This window comes from Balaenoptera musculus, chromosome 5 (genome assembly GCF_009873245.2).
Source record: "Balaenoptera musculus isolate JJ_BM4_2016_0621 chromosome 5, mBalMus1.pri.v3, whole genome shotgun sequence".
In the NCBI taxonomy this organism is placed as follows: Eukaryota; Metazoa; Chordata; class Mammalia; order Artiodactyla; family Balaenopteridae; genus Balaenoptera; species Balaenoptera musculus.
Genome location: NC_045789.1, coordinates 50,666,085 through 50,689,525, shown reverse-complemented (window position 1 = coordinate 50,689,525; position 23,441 = coordinate 50,666,085). Strand labels below are relative to the sequence as shown.

Sequence of the window (23,441 nt, the reverse complement as noted above, 5' to 3'; positions counted from 1 at the left end):
ACATGGCACCACACTTAATTAATGTAAAACCTGGCACATAACACCCACTGCGCGCCACTGTTTCTCAAGCTTTGCTGAACAAATATGACTGTCACAAACATAGTCTAGTGTTTTGCTGATCACTTTTAGTAGTGTCAGTGCCAAAGAATCTATGACTCCTTATTTTTCTATTCTATTTCCTGCTTGAACTAGCTTTAATATACTCTTCAAGGTGTCTTGCCAGTCCCAGAAGGCACATTAAAAAATATCTGGAGAATATCAATACTATCGTAGGCTAGAAAAACTGTTAACTAAGGAATAGAACTGGAAGTTAACTAAAGAAGGAGAGTCAATCTATGAGAAGGATGGTAAAATAAATTAATAAAAATGGAAAACTTAGATGAATGAAGACAAACACAGAGTTAAGAGAAACAGCAAATTCACACTCTTGTTAATACTAAAAGATGTTGCATAAAAACACTATTATATAAAAGACAATTCTTGAATGCTATTTTGTATTCTCTAAACTCATATGTAGAAGAGTATTCTCATTTTTTCAACTATTTAAAGGTAACTGCTAAAATACAGTTGACCCTTGAACAACACGGGGGTTAGGGGTAACCACACTCCACTCAGCTGAAAATCTGCAAATAACTTAATCAGTCTGCCCTCCATAAATGCAGTTCCTCCATATCTCCATATGCACGTTTCTGCATCCATGGATTCAACCAACCACAGACTGTGCAGCAATGTAGTATTCACCACTGAAAAAAACCTGTGCTGGGAGTTCCCTGGTAGTCTAGTGGTTAGGATTCGGCTTTCACTGCCGTGGCCTGGGTTTAATCCCTGGTCGGGAAAGTGAGATCCACAAGCCACGTGGCGTGGACAAAAGAAAAAAAAAAAGAAGAAAGAAGAAAAGAAAGAAAAAAAACCTGTGTATAAGTGGACCTGTGCAGTTCAGACCTGTGTTGTTCAAGAGTCAACTGTAAATAAAATGGCTTAATGGCTTCTTTGCAGTTAAAGGAAAAAAAAAGAAGCCTCTGAAGGGTGAAGACAGTACCATGTATTAATGGTTCTTTTCCAGCTGCTTCCTTGGCATTGTATTTTTCATTATACTATCCATAATTGTTTTATATACAACATGGTGTGATTGTTTTTTATTGCATAACATCATCAGAAAAACTTTAAAGGCCAAGTCAGAAAATATTTACTGAGTTCTTACTAAACGTGAAATATTATATAAAAGGAATTATAGGACAAATAAAAATAACATCCCTGGAACTCACTTACATTCAAGTTACGGAAACTAGATCTTTGACGTTTTTGAACATTCATAAAACAAATAAACAAATAAAAACCCTGCCCTTTAAAATGGTCAGAACTATGCACATGAAGTAGAAAATGGCATGACTAATTAGAAATCATTTACTTCTTTGTCACCAAAATATTAAAAGAAAACAAAATCTAAATAAGCAAAAGGTCTTTTATAACATATTGGCTAAGAAGTCAGCCTTGTAGTCAGACAGACACTGGTGTCCTGCCTCTGCTACTTGTTACCTATTCAATCTTAAGTTACTTCTTTTCAGCTTTTCATGAGTAAAATGGGAATAAAAACAAAATCCATGCCTAAGGCTTTTCGTGAGTATAAGTAAGATATCACAGGTAAAGTGGTTAGCATAGTGCCAGGCACAAAATACATGCTCAGTAAATGTTAGCTATTTTAATTATTTTTAAGAAAATGTTTTTATACTGATCACAGTGGAAACCCACTTACTTGTCCGACTGCCCTGCATTTGCTGTGCTTTCAGCTCTCATACGGGGAAGCGCAGCAGCAGCTTCATCCAACGCACAACTAACAGATGATGTCAACCTCCGAAGCACTTCAGGATCTGCAAAGGCTTTACCATCAGCCGTAGATAATTTGCCTATTCCTATTCTATTATTTTCACACCAATTCAGATATACCCAAAAGGAGAAACAAAGCAAAATTCAAGTTACTTAACTCTATTTATGTTAAACTCCAAATGATACACTGGACATATATATTGCCTGGCCAGAATCTTCTGAGAAATCCCTGTTCTCCAGTTTTCTAGTAGTCGTATTCCTTCCATGTGGTCCATAAGTGCTCAACTCTGTGACTCTCTGCTTCTAGAAATGGGTCGTTGGTCTATGCTGGCACAATCGGGTGTCCTCACTCAGACTTCTGCCGTACGTTTGCAAGAAGAACCTATGCTCAAAGGTTGCTAAATTGTGAGTCATGAGCTATTTGGTCACTTTTATCACCACAAAGAGAAAAAGACTACCCAAAATAAGTCAACATAGAGGAGAGGAGAGCAGAGAAATAGGAAGGAGACAGTTCTGATCAAGTTATATTTGACTCATTGACACTAGTAGTGCCAGAAGCCAGCACCATCCCTATACCTTTGGTAAATGCCCATTTTCGTTTAAGAATGTTTAGTTGGGCTACTACCACTTGTGACCAAAAAATGGCCATATAAGACATTATAGGTTATAGAAAAGATCACCTATCTATGAGTACCTATTTGCTTCAAATTACGACTACAATTTACTACATACACCCAAAATCATGTCTAAAAACACCATATCTAATATGCAGAATAGACAAATTTTTTTTAAATTTCAAAAGCAGAAATGGTTAGTTACCATGTACATGAAACACAACTTGTTGCTATTCTACATATCACTATAAAGCAAGCTGATCTCTAACCTTTATTATTCTAAACTCAGTGCTGCTTAATCCAGGCTGGCCATCAGTGGAGCCTTTCAAAAGTACAGACCGCTGAACTCTCCTGTATCTAAAGATATAATTCAGTAAGTAAAAGGAAGGCCTAGGGATCTACATACTTTAAAGGCTCTAAGGAGATTCTGATGCACAGCCAGGATTAAGAACCTTTGCTCTAACTTGAAGATAAAACATCTAATGCTATAATGGATATTACAGAACCCCACTACTCAACATGTGGTTCATGAACTACTGACAGAAGCATTACTGTCACTTGGGAGCTTGTTAGAAATGCAGAATCTGAGACCGTAAAATTTACTGATCAATAACCTGCATTTTTAAAAAAGATCCACAAGTGATTCAAACGCAATTAAGGTTTAAGAAACACTATTAGAGGTTTTAAAACAAACTATTTAACTAAGACAAAGACCAAAAAGATCTCCCAAGTGATAAGAAACATATCTGTACAGATTTCTTTTAATAGTGGAAGGACTCAATAATATCATATAAGTTTGTGTTTGAAGTTTATTTTAAAAAAACTTTATACGCGTTTGCTTTTCCTTCTGACAAATCCAAGATATGAAATATTACATCTTATGGAATAAATATGGCAAAAAGCATTTCTGATTTTAGATATTTAGATATAACAAATGTTCAGAGCAGTCAAATTTAGTGGCTGCTACAATCAAGATGTACAAAGGATAAAAACAGTCTTAATCTGGTAAGACTGATACCTACTGCATAATTTGTGTCACTAATATTAAAAGCCAACTGTAGTCTGAACGTGCTATAGTAGTATTTATTCAATAAGATATCTGTGGTTAGTTAAGTATCCTAACATTATTGAGACCAATATCACAGATGCATTCTCACATGAGAGAATTAGCTCCAATATTTTAGCCAACTCAGATGGGCTATATAACAACTATTTGTCAGTGACAAAAAAGAACTAAACAAGAGGATACATCCGGATCAGAAGAAAGTAATCCCTGTTTTAAAAAAAAATAACATTTAAAATAAAATATTCCATATTAAATTTTTATGAACTTCTCATATCTTCATAAGTAAAGATAACTAGTTTAGTAAAAATAACTAGGAAGTAACCTAAGAAATACATAGTAACCTTTCAAATAAATAAACAGTGATTGGAAATGAATTTATCTAGCTACTCTGGATTATGGTGATCTTTTTTACTGGTCTTATTCAATTATTAGATATTAATCAGTGAAGATCAATAACAGAAAAGATACATGATGACCAAATTATTCTTTCCAAGTTATGACATTTAATCAATTGAACAGAACCATATAATTTCAGAGAAAAGGTGTATTAAATGATTACGTAGATCTCTGATTTCAAGATGATTTTAAGACAATTATTTCCCCCCTTTTTCTTCTCAGAACTTACTCAAAGGAGAACTAAAATACAACAGGAACTCCATCTTTGATAAAACTAGAAGAAATTTGTGAATCAAAGCTAATATTCATGAAGACATAATAAAGAGGAGATTAACTGACTTAGCAGAACAGAATAAGCAGAAACACAGAAATCAGTGAGAAACAAAGTGATCAGCCCAATAGGACTCAGGAGTTATATACAGGTTCCAGGTTCAGGGTGAGGCTTGGGTTGGAAAACAGAGACACTGGCTGAACACCTGTGAGGAGCAGTCAGACATTTAAGACTCCATCCCAAACTGCACAGCCAGATAATTATTCTCTAAAGAGACTAAGCCAGAAAGACCCTGGGCTAGAAGATATTGGCTATAGATGAGGAAGAGATAATACTAAATTGAAAATGAGGATTAAGTGAACGTATGCATGATAAACAGTGAGATCCTTAGCCCCTTTTCTACTCTCAGCTCCCCAAATGCTGGCAGCCAGCATTTATAATTCACTAGACAGAAACAGGCAGATGTGTCTCTCAAGAAATTAAACAGCCACAGAGAAAAGACTTAAAGATATTGACATTTGGGGGTTCTCAAAGAAATGGAGAGGCTTCTGTCCAATCACTGGTAAACTAGGAATTCTAAAATGTTCCCAAGATTACCCAGCTCTGGTGTACACACTCTATATAATCTTTGGGACTGTGAATTGGATAGATTTTATCCCCATGATTAGGTTATGCTATATGGCATAGTTGACCTGAAGATAAGAAGGCTATCTGGGTGGACCTGACCTTATCACATGACCGCAGGAAGACCAAAGAGATTTCTTTGGCTGGTTGGAGAAAAGGAAATCAGAGATTCAAAGCACAAGGATTCCACATGCCATGCTGATGTGAAGATGGGGGGAATGTGGGCGACCTCAAAGAGGTGAGAGCAGTTTCAGCTGACAGTCTGTACGAATATCAGGATCTCAGTCCCACAATTCCAAGGAATTAAATTCTGCTGCCAACAATAATAAACTTGGAAATGGATTTTCTTCTACAGCCTACAGATGAGAACTCAGCTTAGCTGACACCTTGATTGATTGTTACCTATTATAAAGAAAACGGGGAAAAAAAGGGAATAAACACAGAAATGAGAAAAATGAAGCAACTATTAGCATCCTATAAAAAGGAACTCTACCTCCAAAAGTAGCTCCTTTCAGCTGAAATCTACCTTCATGTAGCCTCTTTAAGCCTGGTTCTGCCTCTTCGAACCACAGAAAACAAATATCCCTCTTATATTCAACTTGAGTCTTCTCATCTTCAGGAGAAACATTCCCTGTTCCTCTTATGACATGGTTTCAAATAATTTCACAATCCTCATTTCTCTCAGGTAAACTCCTAAAGCAACATCAAATTTCAGGCAAATGCTAAATTATATCACTGCTACCCTGTACAGTTTTCCATACTCAAGGAAAGAACCTTGCATGTGCCCCTACTATGTTTTCATCTGCATTTGGTCAAGATTCCCTTAATAATCCATTCTAGAATTTTACCCAGGATAGAAATCAAACTTAACCATGAGTCCTTCAAATATCTAGATGCTGTGTTCTGAGATATTTATTGAAAGGATTATCAAACAGCAATAGGTCAGTTTTATGCTATAATGAAATATCAGTTTATATGCATTGAATGTACAGAATCTAGCATTGGTTCAGGGTGCTCAAGCCATGAACAATTAATGTTCACCATAGATTTATGTCCACTTTAGGAAAGTTAAGAAAATATGGTTATTTTAAATGATCATAGAGATTTAGAGTTACTGTTCCCTTATATTTAAGGCATATTACATATCATGATGCTTACTCTTGGTTATGTATATAAACTCTAATTAAAACACTTCCTATGAGGACAATATAATGATGATCCACTTTACAAAAATATAATGATGATTCACTTTACAAGGTTTTAAAAGACAATCTGTGACAAAAAAGTGGAGGGAATTATACACAGTCAATTCTTATTATTCATGGTAGTTATGTTCTGTAAAGTCACTGGGAACACTGAACTAATGAATACTGAACCACTGCTCCAAGGGGAAATACAGGGCTAGGTGCCTGCAAGTCTCTGGCCACAGCATTTGCATTCACCAGTCAATACATAAGCTTGTTTTATGTGTGTTTTTGTTTAAATACAATCTTATTTAATATATTATACTTGATTTATTAACATTGAACTCACAGCCAACAGCACTATAACTCATGCTGAAGAGGCTTATCTAATACACGTATATTCTACAAAAGGCACATCACAGCCTTCTCACATTTAGTAACACTAGATAGCACTTCAGCATTATACTTGGAGGCCATTTGAAATCACCAACAAAAGGCACAAAAATGTGGAAAATGTGGCACTAAGTAGACCATGGAAAGGACACTTGTTTACAGTATGAGAGCTGAAACAAGAAGGCAGAGAGCATCACTTCAGCAGAAAACATGCACGCAGAACAACTCAAAATTTTCACCATTCTGTGCATTTCTATGAAAGACTGAGAAAGCACTATAATTTGGGGGTATAAATACATTTTATAAAGTAGGTGAATTTGCAAAGATGGAATTCAGGACTAATGAAAACTAACTGTATAAGAAGTCTCTGTTTGGACTTCCCTGGTGGCGCAGTGGTTAAGAATCCGCCTGCCAATGCAGGGGACACAGGTTCGAGCCCTGGTCCAGGAAGATCCCACATGCCACGGAGCAACTAAGCCTGTGCACCACAACTACTGAGCCTGTGCTCTAGAGTCCATGAGCCACAACTACTGAGCCCACGTGCCACAACTACTGAAGCCCACGCACCTAGAGCCCGTGCTCCACAACAAGAGAAGCCACCGCAATGAGGAGCCCACACACCACAACACAGTAGCCCTGCTCGCCGCAACTAGAGAAAGCCCACGCGGAGCAACGGAGACCCAGCACAGACAAAATAAATACAATTAAAAAAGAAGTCTCTGTTTATAAGGTTTACAACAACCTGTCAATTTTATTCTGGTAATGAAACTATGCTTATATGAAATGTTGCATGTAATGCTCTAGAAAGTAATCCATTAACCTTTATGAATAGTCTTATACTAAATATACAACATCATACATTGATAATAACTGAAGTTTTTAAGAGTTATGTAGAACTTTGGAAAATTAGGCTTATTATATATGTAGAGTTTGCAGACTTACCTGCAGCTTCTAGTAAAGCTTCCAGTCTAGCTTGTGTTTCTGGATCTACTGTCCTGAGGTCTGCACCATCAGCAGCACCTGACAAGAGGAACTTGGAAGCCGTTTCCAGCATTGGATTTTCCAAATCCTCCTGATCCAAAATGAAAGACTCCACCTAGAAAACAAATACCAAAAAAAGAAGAAGGGGAGGAATGAAAGGAGAAAAGAAAACTTGGAAGAGAAATAAACAGAAGAAAAAGGAAGAGAAGAGAAAAATATTTTAACATCAAAATCAATGATAAATACAATGCAATCCTGAATAATTTCAATGGGATAGATAAGCCCACAGTTTAAAGGAGAAAATTACATTTGTAGAATAATTTAAGAATGTATTATTCATATCATATGTAGTCTATTTTCTTTTCTTACTGAAATCATATGTATTCTTTTCTATTCTAATTTCATGGGGGAAGGGTAGTGGATGGGAGAGGTTATGAGCTTAATACTTAGACATGAAACCTTTGACTTTGGTAGAGGACCTAAATTAGCTGTTCTTAAATCTTTTGTTCTCAGGACACCTTTATACACCTAGAAAGTACTGTGCTGCTCCCAAGGACTTCATATAAGGGTTATATTTATTAATATTTACCGTATTTGAAATCAAACTACAATATCACATAATCAAAACATTAATATCACTACTGGCTTCATTACAAAAGTTTTTAAGTACTGGAACGCTGTCAAGCCCAGGCAAATAAAATTTCCAAAATTCTAGTTTGTGCTTGAAAGCTTAACTTTATCATTGGTGACAAATACTGTTGATTGTTTCCCTTAAAGGAATAGGCTCACTTCGATCATTTCTGAGAACATTTGCCAAATGCCCAAGTTTGACAGGCATAGTATGTCTGTCTTTTATATTTTTCCAGCAAAAAAGACATTTCATGAAAAAAAAAGTGGACTATTCACCTCACATCTCAAAAAAGCCCAAGTGCTTTTCCCTCAAACACCACCATACTTTTATATGCATAAGTGCTTTATGTGTACTTCCCATTTTGTCACACAATAACATTAAAAGGACATGTATTCCAAAGTGGAAATTTCAAAAAATTAATATTTCTTGCTCTATCAAGATTATTCTTCAGGTGAAACTGGCCTTTCATTTTATTTTTTTAACTGTGAGTATATGGCAGTGATAACTACAATGATACTGGCACAATTTGGTGCCATGGCCTTAAGAGGCCAGCAGTTTTACCTACCATTGCTTTTGTATCATCAGTGCAAATATCAACCCAGTCAAAAGGCAAATACCATATTAGTATTGTGATGAAAACATTTTTGACCTCTTGAACATCCTGAAATGATTTCTGGGAACTTGAGAGGGCTGCAGACCTTACACTGAGAACCACTGATACAGTAACATAGACCAGATTCAATTAAAAGAAATGTAAAGAATTAGAAAAGAGCAACTCTTAAGACATGGGGAAAAGTTTTGTTTTGACATCCCTTGTCATAGTGCTACTTACCAATAGGTATAAAGATATAATTCTTTACAGTCTGCTGATCAAAAGTTGATAATTATTATATAAAAATCACTAACATGATCAGGTGAAATTTATTTCACAAGTCTAAAGTACTTCTAACACTGTAATAACTAAAATAGATATAAAAGTTACTAACAACCTAGAACACAATTACCCTCATGCCTAGTATCTAGCTGTCAGAAATAAGATTTTAAAACTTCGGAAATAAAATTCTTAACCAACATAACATCAGAAACTCTATTGTTCCGTCTTTAAAAGTCACCTGTCTAGCAACCAGGCATAAATCCTATATTTAATCAATACATATTTAATATTGAATGTTAAATTTAGGGGGAAATAATATGCTTCTTTCTAAATTTCCGTTAAGCTAATGCAGTTTAATATGAAATAACATTTCAGATTTCTAGTATTTCAAATATAAATAGACACAGAACACTCTGAAAATAATCTCCGTAAATATTTGAAAATTTTCAAAAATTTTGCTATGTATTAACCTTAAATACCTATATGATAGGAGGGAGTTAAGAAAAAGACAATAATTTGTTTTTTTCTTTTTTTGGACTTAAAAAAAATTTATTCCAATCAGAAATACCAAAAGAAACACGTTAACTCTGCTTAAGATCTTCTTCGGGAAGGATTTTTTTTAACCAAGTTTCCAATTTCAGTACTATCTTCATGTCAAGTTCAGGTGTCAATGTTCCACTGGCTTTGTAAAAGAAATCTGTCATTTTTCCTTCTTTAAGCTGGTGAACAATTTAAATCTTATTATCTTTTTCTTGAAAGTTAAAAGAATTCACCTGAAACACCATCTGGGACTGGTGTTTTCAGGGATGGTAGCTTTTTGATAACTTTCTCAATTTCTTCCATTGTTAGGTCTGTTACGTTCTCTCTTCTGGAGTCAACTTTGATAACTGGATTTCCGCTCTCCAGGCGTCCATTTCCCCGGTCTGTGGTAAGGGGGAGGGGAGGGTGGCGGACGGGGTCGACCAGGCCCCTTCCGTCCCGGACATTCAACGGAGCCAGGGGTCCCGGAATCCCAGACCCCGAGGGGGCAGGCGCCCTTCCGCGGTCCCAACGCTGCTCTCCCGGGCCGCAGGCAAAGCCCGGCCCCTCCCCGCCCCGCTCTCGATGCGCGCCGGGAGGCACCTTCCTTCCCGGGGCGCGCCCAAATGAACGCACTGCCTCCTCAGCCGGAAAGGCTCGTTCCGGCAGTCGGACGGCGCTCCCGGCCCAGCGAAGCCCGGCAGCGGGCGGCAGAGCTGGGAGGCAAGAGCTGGGCCCTGCGGCTGCAGGTCCCACCCGGGACGGCGCGCGCGGGAACGGCGGGGCGCACCGGGCGGGGGGGCGGGGGGAGGGGGCGCACTGCGCGCGCGGAGGTGGGGGGTGGTGAGTCCTCAACGGCCGCGCCAGAGGGCCGTGCAGGCGGCCTCCTCAGACCCTCCTTCGTGCTTCCACTCACTCCACGCGGAGGCCGGGGGAGCCCCGTGCTTTCCTCTCGGCCGCTTCCTGTACTCACCCATCGCCCCGGGCGCCCGGCTCCACGCCCGGTAGCGACCCGCCTGCAGGCTGGCGAGCTCGCGAGACAATCATTTTTTTTTAACTTTTATTTTTAAAGGCAGTAGTGAAAGCGTAAGTGTTATACATTAGGAAGGGGACTTTTCAGCATGGTTTGGTCATAGACACATGTGATTCAATATTGTAGAGTGGTAAAAACTATGTCCTCCTATATTTAACCATGGTCCAGACAATGAGTCTTTCTAGAGAAAAAGTTGCATCCCAATGAAATTTTCTCTGTTAAAATACCTACAATTTTTCAATCCAATGGGAGAAGACAAAAAAAAAAAAAAAAAGAGGAAATAATCATGGAAAAATGAACACAGGTTAAAATGAACAGGTGAAAAATTAAATAATGTTTCAGATTAAGGTTTTAGAAAACAAAAGATATCAAAGAGCAGTGCAAAGTGCCAAACCAAAAGTACAGATCAAAGGTACTAAAACTGTTTAAAGGAGACAATGCATGCAGAAAGAATATGAAAGGATTTTGACCAAAATAACTAATTGGTATAAGAAAAAAAGAGAAGAAGGAGTGTAGCACTGGTAGACAAACATAAAATTTCTATATGCTAGAATACAGGGTTTACTATAGGAAAAGTCAAAGCTACAAGTTAGATCACAGAAGGTATTAAATTTCAATCAAAAGTGATTTTCTGACACAAGGTCCCCTTATGCCACATTGTATCTTAACTAAGTTTGGTGAAAATTTACTAAGAAAAATGCATGTCAGTCTTTCCATGAGGGATACTAAGTGCAGAAGAAATATGTTTTCTTATTGATTTAAAACGTCTCCATAAAAGTTCTTTTTCTTTGGCCGTGCAGCACAACTTGTGGGATCTTAGATCTCTGACCAGGGATCCAACCCGTGCCCTCAGCAGTGAAAGCCCGGAGTCCTAACCACTGGACCGCCAGGGAATTCCCATCCATAAAAGTTTTCATATTGATTTTTAAAGCCCACTATTCTTGATATGTGAAAAACTTGATAACTTAAAAATCAGTAGATTCAAGTGACTATGAAATTCTATATATAGATTTTTTAAAAGACATTAGGATGAAAGAAAAGAATAGGAAAGGATGTCTATTATATTCTCTCCCACCCCCCAGTTTAAGATTAATGAAGAATAAACTAATTTCAAGGATACTGTTAGGATCTAAAGACCTAGGTACCATTGCTGCTTCATCTGCTACCTGTGAGACCTAAGCAAGTCTCTCAGCCATCTCTAGATGCTTATTCTGCGTAATTTTTTCATGAATTTTTCACATGACTTATTATACATATTTACTGTCTCTCTAAACTCCATGGAAATAGGCACTTTGTTTGGAGCACTGATATATATACAGCAACTAGAACTATGCTCATCACATTGTCAGGACTCAAATAACTCTTGAATAAATAAAAAGATGGTTTGGGGACCCTTCCCTTTCAGATTCTAAAAGGTTGCAGTGTATTTGGAGAAGGGAGAGGTAGTTACAAAAAATAAATTTAAAGGTATATTTTATATAGAAAAATCAAATATTAGGTAGCAGGTAGGGCAAAATGCTATCTTCATTGATTTATTAAACACACTTTTATTACAAACGGTCTTTGTACAAGAGATATTGCTGGGGGCTTCCCTGGTGGCGCAGTGGTTGGGAGTCTGCCTGCCAATGCAGGGAACACGGGTTCGAGCCCTGGTCTGGGAGGATCCCGCGTGCCGCGGAGCGACTGGGCCCGTGGGCCACGGCTGCTGAGCCTGCGCGTCTGGAGCCTGTGCTCCGCGACGGGAGAGGCCGCGATGGGGAGAGGCCGCGACGGGGAGAGGCCCGCGCGCCGCGATGAGGGGTGGCCCCCGCTGGCCGCAGCTGGGGAAGGCTCTCGCACAGAAACGAGGACCCAACACAGCCAAAAATAAATAAATAAATAAATAAATAAATAAATAATTAAAAAAAAAAGAGAGATATTGCTGTTTACTACTATGAGATGTGTAAAATTAAGCCTACTACCTAGGAGCTTATTTCTTTAATGTGAGAGTAAAAGTATACAATAACAAGAATACAAGGTAGAAAGTGCATAAGATGAAGAGAGGGGAAAAAAAGAGCCATAGGAGTTCTGAAGAGGAAGCAGAAGAGGACTTCCTCCTTTAACACCAATTCCTCTTTTCCCACCTGGAAAAATTCTTGTGCTACATTACAGAACAAGTAGAGAGACTGATATAAGGGGATGCAGTCTTATAAAAATACAAAAATAAGTAACCCTTTATTCAAATGTCAACTAAGTTATGGGTATATACCTCTTTAACATATCCTTAGTTGAGGAAATTCAGATGAAAAACTAAAATGCATTTTCCCATTGAAACCTAACTCATTTTTATCATATTATTTCTATAGAAAAAAATTCATTTTGAATAATGGCCAAGTTCTGGAACATTAAAAATGGTCTGAATAAGAAATTCACATAAATATCCTGAAACATTTTCCTTAAATGAAATGTATAAATAACTTTCCTGAAGAGGGGAGAGACAGAAGGAAAGGGATGTCCTTACTAAGTTTATTCATACCTAAGGGAAATAATCTGTCAAAGTTATCAATATTCAAAGCATGACAATTTAAGTTATATCTAAGCTATTTTGGATGTGCTGTTTTGACTAGCTGGATATTTTATGAAATGGTATTTGTGCATCAAATTCTTGTCTAATACAAAGAACCATCAAAATGCAGGGGTCTTAGAAATCACCAGGTTCAATTCATTGCTACAGATGAGAAAACAGAATCACAGGATCCTTATATAGATAGCAAGTTTCTAAAGATCTAACACCAAGAGATCAGTTATCCAATTAACAAGTTCAATATTCTTTCCACCAGAAAAAGAGGCTGTTGTTTGACTCTGCTCTAGAAAAGCTGACTTTAAATTCTATATTTAAGGGATAAAGCTGTCAACACCTGAACCCAATGTTTAATTACTAAAAGTGAGACAACTAAACATTATATGCCCCTGATTTATGCAACATAAAATACACAGTACCTCCTATGAAGTACTCTTGCCTCCCTGAAATAACTTGCAGTTTATAAAAATTATTAAGGCAAATATCAGGAAAAAGTTAAATCAGGGCTCCTCAATCTTGGCACCACTGACATTTTGAGCCAGATAATTCTTTGTTGTTGGGAGCTGTCCTATATATACACTTCAAGACGTTTAGCAGCATCCCTGGCCTCTACCCACTACATGCCAGTAGCAACCCTATCACAGGTTGTGATACTAAAAATATCTCCAGACATTGCCAAATGTCCCCCTGGAGGAAAAATCAAAAAAAACCCTGGGGGTGGGAAACTGGGAACCACTGAATTAAACAGAAGCACACAGACTAAACTAAAATCTAGACCATGTTTTAAAAGAGAGAGAGAGACAGTAAAAGGGAAGAACTGTTCTAAATTAAAGAAATTCCAGAGACATAACCATCAAAATAATATAGACCTTATTTGAAATGTTCAAGGAAAATGAAGAAATCTGAATATGAACTGTACATTAAATAGTATAAAGGAATTACTCTGGTTAGGTAAGAAAATGCCCTTATCTTTTAGAGATGCATATTGTAGTATACAGAAATATTGTCAGGAATTTAAAACAAAGTGGTGTGGCAAATTTTTGATAATGGTGATCTGAAAAAGAGATTTATAGAGGCTTTATTTTATTAGTCTCTATACTTTTGTGCACATTAAATCCTTTTAGTTTTTAAAGATTAAAGGTGATGTTTTACTGCAGAGGTTGCTTTTGTTTAAAAAAATTATTTAACGGTAATACTATTCGATTAACAAAGTATTTTTTAACCGGTTTGCAGGGCAGAAATAGAGACACAGATGTAGAGAACAAACGTATGGACACCAAGGGGGGAAAGTGGGGGTGGGGTGGTGGTGTGATGAACTGGGAGATTGGGATTGACATGTATACACTAATATATATAAAACAGATAACTAATAAGAACCTGCTGTATAAAAAAAAATAAAATTCAAAAAAAGTTATTTTTTACTTTCTCCCCAAAATAAACTTAACACAAATGCTTAACAATAAAAAACAAGGTCTTTTAACAATGGTCAGAGCTGAATGAAGTTGTTTATGCTATTAATGGTATTCCCAATCCTTGTATACTCAAAACACAAAGTCACATGGAAATGTGGAAATGTAGCGTCATTTGGACCAACTGTGAAAATTAGCATAACATTTCAAACTAACTCCTCTTCAGAACAAATGTATTATCACTGCTATATAAGACAAGAGCAGTCCATTTGGTAGTGTAATAAACTGGTATTCACTCCAAAGAATAAGGATACAGTATATTCTGATTAACTAGACATCATATATAGAAACTCCATTCAATTTAACGAATACATTCACTGCCAATTACATACTATGTGCAAAGCAGCAGGACAGCCGCAGGAGAATGGTAATGCAAAATGATTTTTTTTAATAATCAATGCCTTCCACAAATATAAATATAGAAAGGCAACTCTATGTACAAATAGCTAACTATATCAAACAAGATTGGAAAATAGTACAAGATAGATACTAATACAGTGATTGTACAGAGGAAGGAAAAGACAATTCTGAATGAAAATAGTCAAAAGAATAATGCTTAAGTAAGATGGGGGTCTTTCAGTATCTTGCTGAGAAGTTCAGAATTTATATGGGCGCTTACTGAAGGGTTAAAGCATTAAAATAAATACTCAGTGTTCTAGAAAGATAGAGGCCATGTGAAAGATGGTTTTGGATAGACAGAACAACAGAGACAAAGAAACCAATTAGGAATTATCAATCATTTGATCAATATATCAAATGAAAGATTATGCAAGGTGGGGATAGGAAAAAGGGTCAGTCTTCGAGAGTAAACATACTTTAAGAAACGAGAATGCTAGCAACTACAGAATTTGGATTTCTTGACCTTTAACACTCCCCCTCCTCCCATCTCATCACTATCCACCAATTTATTACTGCTCTTGTTGTTCTGGAAACCACCCTCCACTTATCATTGAATGTCAAGCTGGTAATCTGAATTTCAAGATGATAATAATATTAAAAGGCTGTATATAGAAAGGTAAATATTAAAAAAGAGATTAATTTGAATCTATGATAATTTTATAACACTGATTGAATAAATTCTTAATAGTTTTCTGAAACAAGCCCAGAAAAACATGGTATGTGTTCTTCCTAGTTCTTTGAATACAAACACATATTTATTATTATAAGAAATAATCATCATCATAGTCATCATAATTATTTTCTTCTGTACATCATAGTTATTTTCTTCTGTACATGGTCCTAAAATCTAATACAAATTTCTTTGCTCTGTATTTTTTATAGTCTTTTTTTTGGGGGGCGTGGGGGGGTATAGTTGTTTTACAATGTTGTATTAGTTTCTACTGGACAGCAAGGTGAAGTAGAGTTCCCTGTGTTATACAGCAGGTTCTCATTAGTTATCTATTTTATACATATTAGTGTATATATGTGAATCCCAGTCTCCCAATTCATCCCACTCTATTATAGTCTTAAATAGGGTAAAATTCAGCTAAAATACTGCAACTCTTAATAAAGAGTAAATTATCCCAAAATTAATACATTTGGGGTATAATTTTTCTGTACTAGTGGAGTCCCTGAATACTGATTTATGTATACATTAAAATAAGAAAATCAAATAAAAGCCCACTTAAAGTCCTTGTAAAAAGAGTATCAATTAATAGTCTGACATTATGGTATTGGTATCCTGAGATTAAAGCAAATAAAACTAAAGTGAACCTGACTAAAATAAATTTAGCTTTCAAAAGTCTATTCATTAAGAAAACACTGATTTATACCTATATTCTTTCATTCATACTCATTTATCCATCTAATAAATTTTAGTTAAGATCTAGGAATGTGCTAAGCATCAGTGATATACTGGAAAACACAGCAGTGTTCTCACAGAGCTAATACAAGACATGACGTCTTTTCTTATGCTTCAAAGTACTTACCTGCCTGCAACAACTCAGTATTAAATTATCAATACAATATGAAATTTTTGACATTAATTATAAACTTTATAAAGGGAACAAATTATTAATGTTTAAAATAAGTAAAAATTGTATGGAATTCTCAAATCTAGAGTTTTTAAGTAGATTTTTTGCTAACAGAATTAGTTATAGATTATTTCAAGGGTTTCCTTAAGTTCGGTATCAATAATACAATGCAATATAATTATAAATTTAGCCTACTTCTGCTATTTATCATTATTCATCAATTATCATAAAAAGAGCCTCAAAATAAAACAATTTCCTGTAAGATGGCATTAAAATGCACATGCAGATATACACACACATACAGATTACACACCTACACACAGAGTCATGACCTGGTAAAATGTGAGAATTCCAAGGATATAAAGTCTAGAAAGATTCCAGGGGGGATGCTGTTAATAAGAGAATTTAAAATCAGATTGATATTAGACTTTTCAAATACAAAACTAGATGCTAGAAGACAATTTGCAATGAAAAGAAATGAAGCACAATTATTTCTAAAAAGTCTAAACTGTAGAACAAGGTAATTTTTTAGAGATGTAAGCACTCTGAAAATTTAAAAACCACAAACATGTCTCAATTTAGAGAATGTATGCCTTAACAACAAAAATGAATCCAAGAAAAGGACAGCCTTGGAATCATAAGACTAAGGAGTTAGAAAAGAAATTAGTAGAATATAATCTTTCATTAACATTTCAGGTAGTTGTTAATAAATAATTCCTTAAAGTTAAAAATGTAAAAGCATATTAAAACAAATATATTACTAAAATTTCAAATTATTTAAAAAAGAGTAAAGTCAAATTTGAATGAAATAATGTCAAAAGCCTACGTTAAGGGAAAGGGAGCAACTAGTTACAAACAGTGTTTAATTCAATCCAATGCCTGCTGAAGAACAGGAAGAAAACATATTTTTCAAGCTGGGAGGGAAATAGAATTTTAAAAACTCCAATTCAGTTAAAGACAAGGGGGTGGGGTGTGGGATAATAAGAAAATACATCTTCGCCATAATCTTCAATGTTAGGAAAAAGAACAAAGACCAAAAGACCAAGTTAATATAAAAGTGAATGGGAAAATTCCTCTTATTTTAAAACTGACACGTAGATTAGGATTTAAAAAAAAAAAAGGAAAAAACTCAACTATATGCTATTCCAAGAGAGAGATCTAAATTTTTTTGTCATAAAAGTTGAAAACAGAGGTGTGAAAAAGCAATCCCAGTCAAAGGTGCCATTATTAATATCAGTCAAAGAAGAATTCAAGGCAAAAAGCATTATACAGAAAAAAAATTTCATAATAATAATAGATACAATACACCAGGAGTGTGTGATAGCTCAACTTCTATGTACCCTAACAATATAACAGAAACATATAAAGTAAAAATACTAGAAATTTAAGCAACTTGAAAATTCACACAACTTAGGGGGAACCTTTCCACACACCTTTCTCAGAAAAGGAGGAAAGCAAGTAGATTATGCAAAGATATGGACAATTCAGAAATAGAATTAAGGAACTACACTTATATTTCATAGTAAAATAGACCTGATCATATCTTAAGCAAAGGAAAGTCTCAACAGATATTTTTAAATTAATACATTTTTTAAATTAATTACATTCTTGGTCCATTAAGCTAAAAGAAACTAAAAATTATCAATAAAAAGAATAACACTGTGCTTGAAAATTTAAAAAGAAAAAAAGCCTACTCATGAACTCTCAGAATATGGAGGAAAAAAAAATTAAAATTGTGAGCATATTATTTCCAATGGAATTTGGTCATAGCAATCCTTAAAGAAAAATTTAGAGCATAAATGTATTCAGAAGAGCACAAGAAAGGTTTAAAATACATAACATCTTCAAAAAGAAAATACAAATCAACATATATCAATATAACTTATAGTGATAAATATAGAAATGAAGAAATTCAGAGAGATACAAAAGTAATTAATACAACCAAAAATTCCTTCTTGGGTAAGTCTAACAAGAAAGAAACAAGCCTTTGACAAGTCTGATTACAGAAAATCAGAGAAAGAAAAAAATATAAGGAGAAAACTGAGCACAACTATACATCAATAAATGTGAAAGTCTAAACAAAATGGATGGTTTTCTAAGAAAAGAAATCATCAAAATTACCTCAAGGAAAGGTAGAAATGGGATAGAATATATCCATAGAAGAAATCTTAAGGGTAGTCCTTTCAGAAGGAACAGAACATTACTATCTTATTTACGAAGTCCAGAAATCAGATGGTGAAACTCCCTAGCTCATAAGCATAAATAACCCTATTAGCAAACCTAAACAGAAAAAAAAACCTAAATAAAACAAAAACTTAAATAAAACACCACTAGAAAATTCAGCAGTTGTGTAAAAAGTAGAGCACACACACATATAGGAAAGGGGATCAAGAAGACATTAAGAAATCCAATTAATGTGTGATCTTCCCCTACCTGGAATGTTTTTCCCAATGCTTTCATCATTCTTCAGGTCTTAGTTTATATTTTACCTTCTCAGATGATAATACCAAAGGAGGTACTCTCCTCATCTCTCTACCATACCATTCTCTTTATTTCCTCCACAGTACTACCACAGTCTAAAATTATCTTGTCCTTGGAGTACTTGCTTATTATCTCTCTTCTCCATATAAAAAAGAGAGGAACCATTCAGACTTAGCACTATCACCAGTTTGTGGCAAAGTTCCTGGCACAATGCAATATCCGATACTGCAAGTATCCAAATACTCGCTGAATAAATACTAAAAATGAGAAACACCATTACCAATATTACATCAATGTATTCATGTAATTCACTACATTAAAATGTTAGAGGTGAAAAGAATATGTATCATCTCAACAAAAACACATGATAAAACACAATATCTATTACCATGGAAATACCTGGTAAGCCAAGAAGGACACTTTTGTTCTTGACAATGTATTCTATCAGATATCTAAGGCATATATCAAGTAGGAGTTTAAAAATTAGAAGCATTCCATGTAAATCAGAAAAGACTGCCCAAATCAGAACTAGAAGGGAACAGATCTGGAAACCTAACCAATGCAACAAGACCAGAAAACAAAATAAAACAAACAAAAAAACAAAATAGAGAAGTAAATACTGAAAAAAGGAAACAACAAAATGCCATCATTTGCAGGAAACATAATAATCCTTCTAGAAATTTCGAGAGACTCAATTGAAAACTAAGTAAATGGTAAGATCAACATACAAAAATCAATAGATTTCCTCTACAGTAGCAATAACCAATTGAAAAATAAAGTGCAAAATGGAAGAAAAGATGTAATTCACAATAACAACAAAAACTACAAAATAGCCCCGGCATCTGGTTCCCATTCCCCCCACCCACCCCTTCCCCCCGCGCCCCCCCCTTCCTACTCCTTAAAAATTCAGAAGAGCCTCGACCGAGGAGGAAAGCCCGCCCAGCACAGGGCGGAACGGGCGCCCGGACTCCCGGCTGCAGCCCCCGCCCCGCAACCCAGATGGAAGCGTTCGCTGCGCCCCCGCCTCCTGCCAAGAATCCGGCTCAGTCTACACCTCGGTCTTCCGGGCTCCCCCAAACCAGAAATCCACTCACTCAGACAAGGCTTTGATCTTCCAACTTTGCCAGGGACCAGAGAATCCTCACGACCCGTCGCCTCCGCGCCCCCCGCCTCCTGGAGCCGCAAACCCTACAAAACCGGATCAGAAACCGTCTCACGCTACCACTGCCTGTGCCAGGAATCCCAGACTCGGCTGACCTCAAGCCTCTTTTTCCCAAAAGCAAAAAGTCTTATCTAACCAGTAAACCAGCCGCTTTCCCCAGCAAGGGGAGGATCAAACTCGGGAGAGGGCAGGGGCGGGCCGGCGGGGCGGGGGACGCGACCCCGAACCGGGGGCGGGAACCCTGGGCTCCGGGTGGGCGCGCGTGGCCCCCGTGCGGGGCCTCAGGCCGCCGGTAGCGCCGCGTTCCCCGGGCGGAGGGGAGGTGGGGCGGCCCCGTTACCTGGAAGACCAAGGCGGCCCGAGGCCCGGCTCTCATCTCTGCCGAGCCCCCCCGGCCCCAATCCACCCCGACGCGTCCAGAGCCCCGGTGGGCGCTCGCAGCCCCCGAGCCCTGGTCGGAGGCGCCCGCAGGAGAAGCGCGGAAAGCGGCAGCCGGTCCAGCAATGGCGACGCGCGGAGGCTCGGCCTCTCCGCATGAGGGGCCGGGGCGGCCGGGGGCGCGGGGCCAGGCGGCAGGAGAGACGCGGAGGACGCGGGTGCCCCGGGGCTCGGGCCGCTCGGGCGCGCAGACTGAGCCTCGGCCCGCGCTCAGGGCCCCTCTGCGCGGACCTGGGCTGGGACGGGAGGACTGGAGGGGAGGAGAGAGAGGCGGGAGGGGGCGGGAGGGGGCGGGAGGGGGCGGGGGGAGGGGGGGGGTGGGGGCGGGGGGGGGCGGGGGGAGGGGAGGGGCGGGAGGGGGCGGGGGGAGGGGAGGGGAGCGGGCGGGGGGCGCCGCCACCCTTTTATCCCACCTCCCAAAGGCACTCCGGCGCACACTTGCACCCAGACTCCCATCCAGCACCGCACCAGCGCGGCGCCCCCGGGGGAGGGGGATCTGCCCCCGCTCCACCCCCGCCGCGACCGCCACTCGCACAAGTCTCTCCGCCGGGCCCCCGCCACCCCGGCCGAGACCCCCGGAGCGCCGGGCGCCGCGCCCGCCGCCCGCTCTGCGCCCGCCCGGAGCGCGCCCCGAAATAACCGGCCTGCCCACTTCAAAGGGCCGCCCGGCACATCGAAGCGCGCGGTCCGCCTGCCGCCTCTGCCTCGCACTCACCAGGGGTCCGCGCGCGCGCTTCGCGCCCAGACCTCGCGGGCGCCCCGGGCAGGGCCTCGGCCCCGGCCCCCGGATCTGCTCGCCGCCACGGCCCCGGGCCCCCCCCGGGCCGGTCCCGGCGTCGGGGAACATGGGGGAGTCGCACGGCCGGGGAGGGAGTACGGGGAACCCGGCGGCGAGGGAGGGGCAGAGGCGCGTCCCGCCGCCCCTCTTTCTGCGGAAGATCCGAGTGGGCCTCGCCCCCGCTGCGGCCGCCCTCGGCCCCTCCGGCCCCCGCCCGGCCCGGCTTTCGACACGGGCCCCGCTTCCAGCAGCCACTCCGGGCACCCAAAGTCCTCCGGGCGCTTCCAACAAAAACTGCGCCGTGGATTTCACTGTGCACTTCAAAGGCGCGAGCCGGCGCACTGTCCTGAAAAGGAGGTACTCGCCCGCCGCGCTCCGGGCCGCTCCCGGGGCCCCCGCCGCCCCTCTCCGGGGCCGTCTGGCTAGCGGCCGCCCTCCCGGCCGCCTCTCGGCCGGGCCGGACCCCCTCCCGCGCCCTGCGCCCGCGACGCGGCTGGGCGCGACCTTGCCCCCGGCCCGGGGGGGCCCGGCTCGGAAGCGGCTCGGCCGGGGCCGCGCCTCCGCCCCCACCTTTTACAGCACAGCTTTCGCCGGGGGAGACGGGAGCCTCGGACGCCCGAAAGGGTTATTTTTATTTCCCGGCGCTCCGGTGGTTACCGAGTTGCCAAGACCTTATCAAAACGCAGCCGGCTCCAGCCGACTCCCCCGGGCCGGGCCCGGGCCGCCAGTGATCCCGCCGCGCCAATCACTGCCGCGCTCGGCCGGCCCGCGCCTCCCGCCTTAAAGGGACAGCGCCCCGCGCCCGGCCCAGCCCGCCCCCGCCCCCGCCCCCGCCCCCCGCCAGGCCCCCGAGGCCACCCGGGCGCTCCCGGCAAAGAAAAAAAAAAAAAAACTAAAAAATACTTAGGAGTAAACCTAACAAGAAAAATGTAAGACCTACATGAAAAAAAACGATAAAACTTTACTAAAGGACATAAAAGAACACCTGAAGAAATGGAGAGGCATACCATGCTCCTGGATGGGAAGATTCAATAGTGTAAAGATGTCAATTCTCCCCAAATTAATCTGTAAATTCAATGCACTTCCAATCAAAATCCCAAAGGGATTTTAATGGAACTTGACATGTTGATTCTAAAGTTCATCTGGAAGAGAAAATACACAGAAATTGCCAAAATTTTTTGGAAACAGACAATGGGGAGGGGTGCCCTACCAGATGTCAAACATAAAATGACAATCATCAAAACAATGGAGTATTAAATCCAGAACAAATATATTTTGGACTTTTAAAATATGATAGAGATTGTATATCAAGTCAGTGGGAAAAAAAGACATATTGTTCAATAAATTATTTGGGGAGAAGGGTTACAAAACTGAAAAAATTAGGTCCCAACCACAGAATATATATTCTAAAAATTCCAGATGAATTAAAATCTATTAGAAACATAAATAAAACTAAGAAGTAGTAGAAGAAAATATAAGAGACTAAATTACTATAAGAAGGCTTTTCTGGAAAGACACAAAATCTAGAAGCTAGGAAGGAAAAGACTGGTAGATTTTGACAGTATAAAAATGAAAAATCCAAAGATTCCATAAAGTAAGACAATTGACAGGTTAGGAGAAAATGTTATAAAATATGATGAGTATATTATAAACAGAATTATAAAGAAATCCTAAAATTTCAGTAAGAAAAAGGCAAATCCCGCAATGGGCAAAATGATATGAGTAGGCAATTTATACAAGACATAACAAATGACCAATAAATATGCTCAACTTCACTGGGAATCAGGTAAATACAAATTAAAATGTGGTATTATTTTTTATCCATTGACGGATAATGCCTATTTTGGAGATTTGGCAGAATCTATAATCGACATTTAAAAATGCAGTTTTCCTTCTAAGAATTTAGTGTACAGAAATACTTGTACATGTAAGCAAAAAAATATGTACAAGGATGTTCATTAAAGTATTGATTATAACAAAAAAAATCTAAGTAATCCATATGCCCATCAACAGAATAAGTTAAATAAATTATACTATGAAATAATAAATAACCATCTAAAGAATAAAGTAGGTCTACATATAAAAGCCTACACCACGACTATCTAAGGTGCGTCGTATCCTGCTCATTCTGTCCCTTCACTTTTCATCTCTTTACTCTTCATTATTTCTC

The 23,441-nt window shown here is 39.2% G+C and overlaps 1 protein-coding gene across 1 annotated transcript in view; it reads right to left on the bottom strand.

Annotated features, from left to right (window-relative positions):
• The window catches only part of ANKRD17 (ankyrin repeat domain 17), a 126,302-nt gene that overhangs the window by 39,948 nt on the left and 62,913 nt on the right, over window positions 1-23,441 (bottom strand). Inside the window, 2 exon segments of the mRNA XM_036853875.1 lie at window positions 1,754-1,910; window positions 7,315-7,468. Of these exon segments, the coding sequence (XP_036709770.1) occupies window positions 1,754-1,910; window positions 7,315-7,468 (311 nt within the window).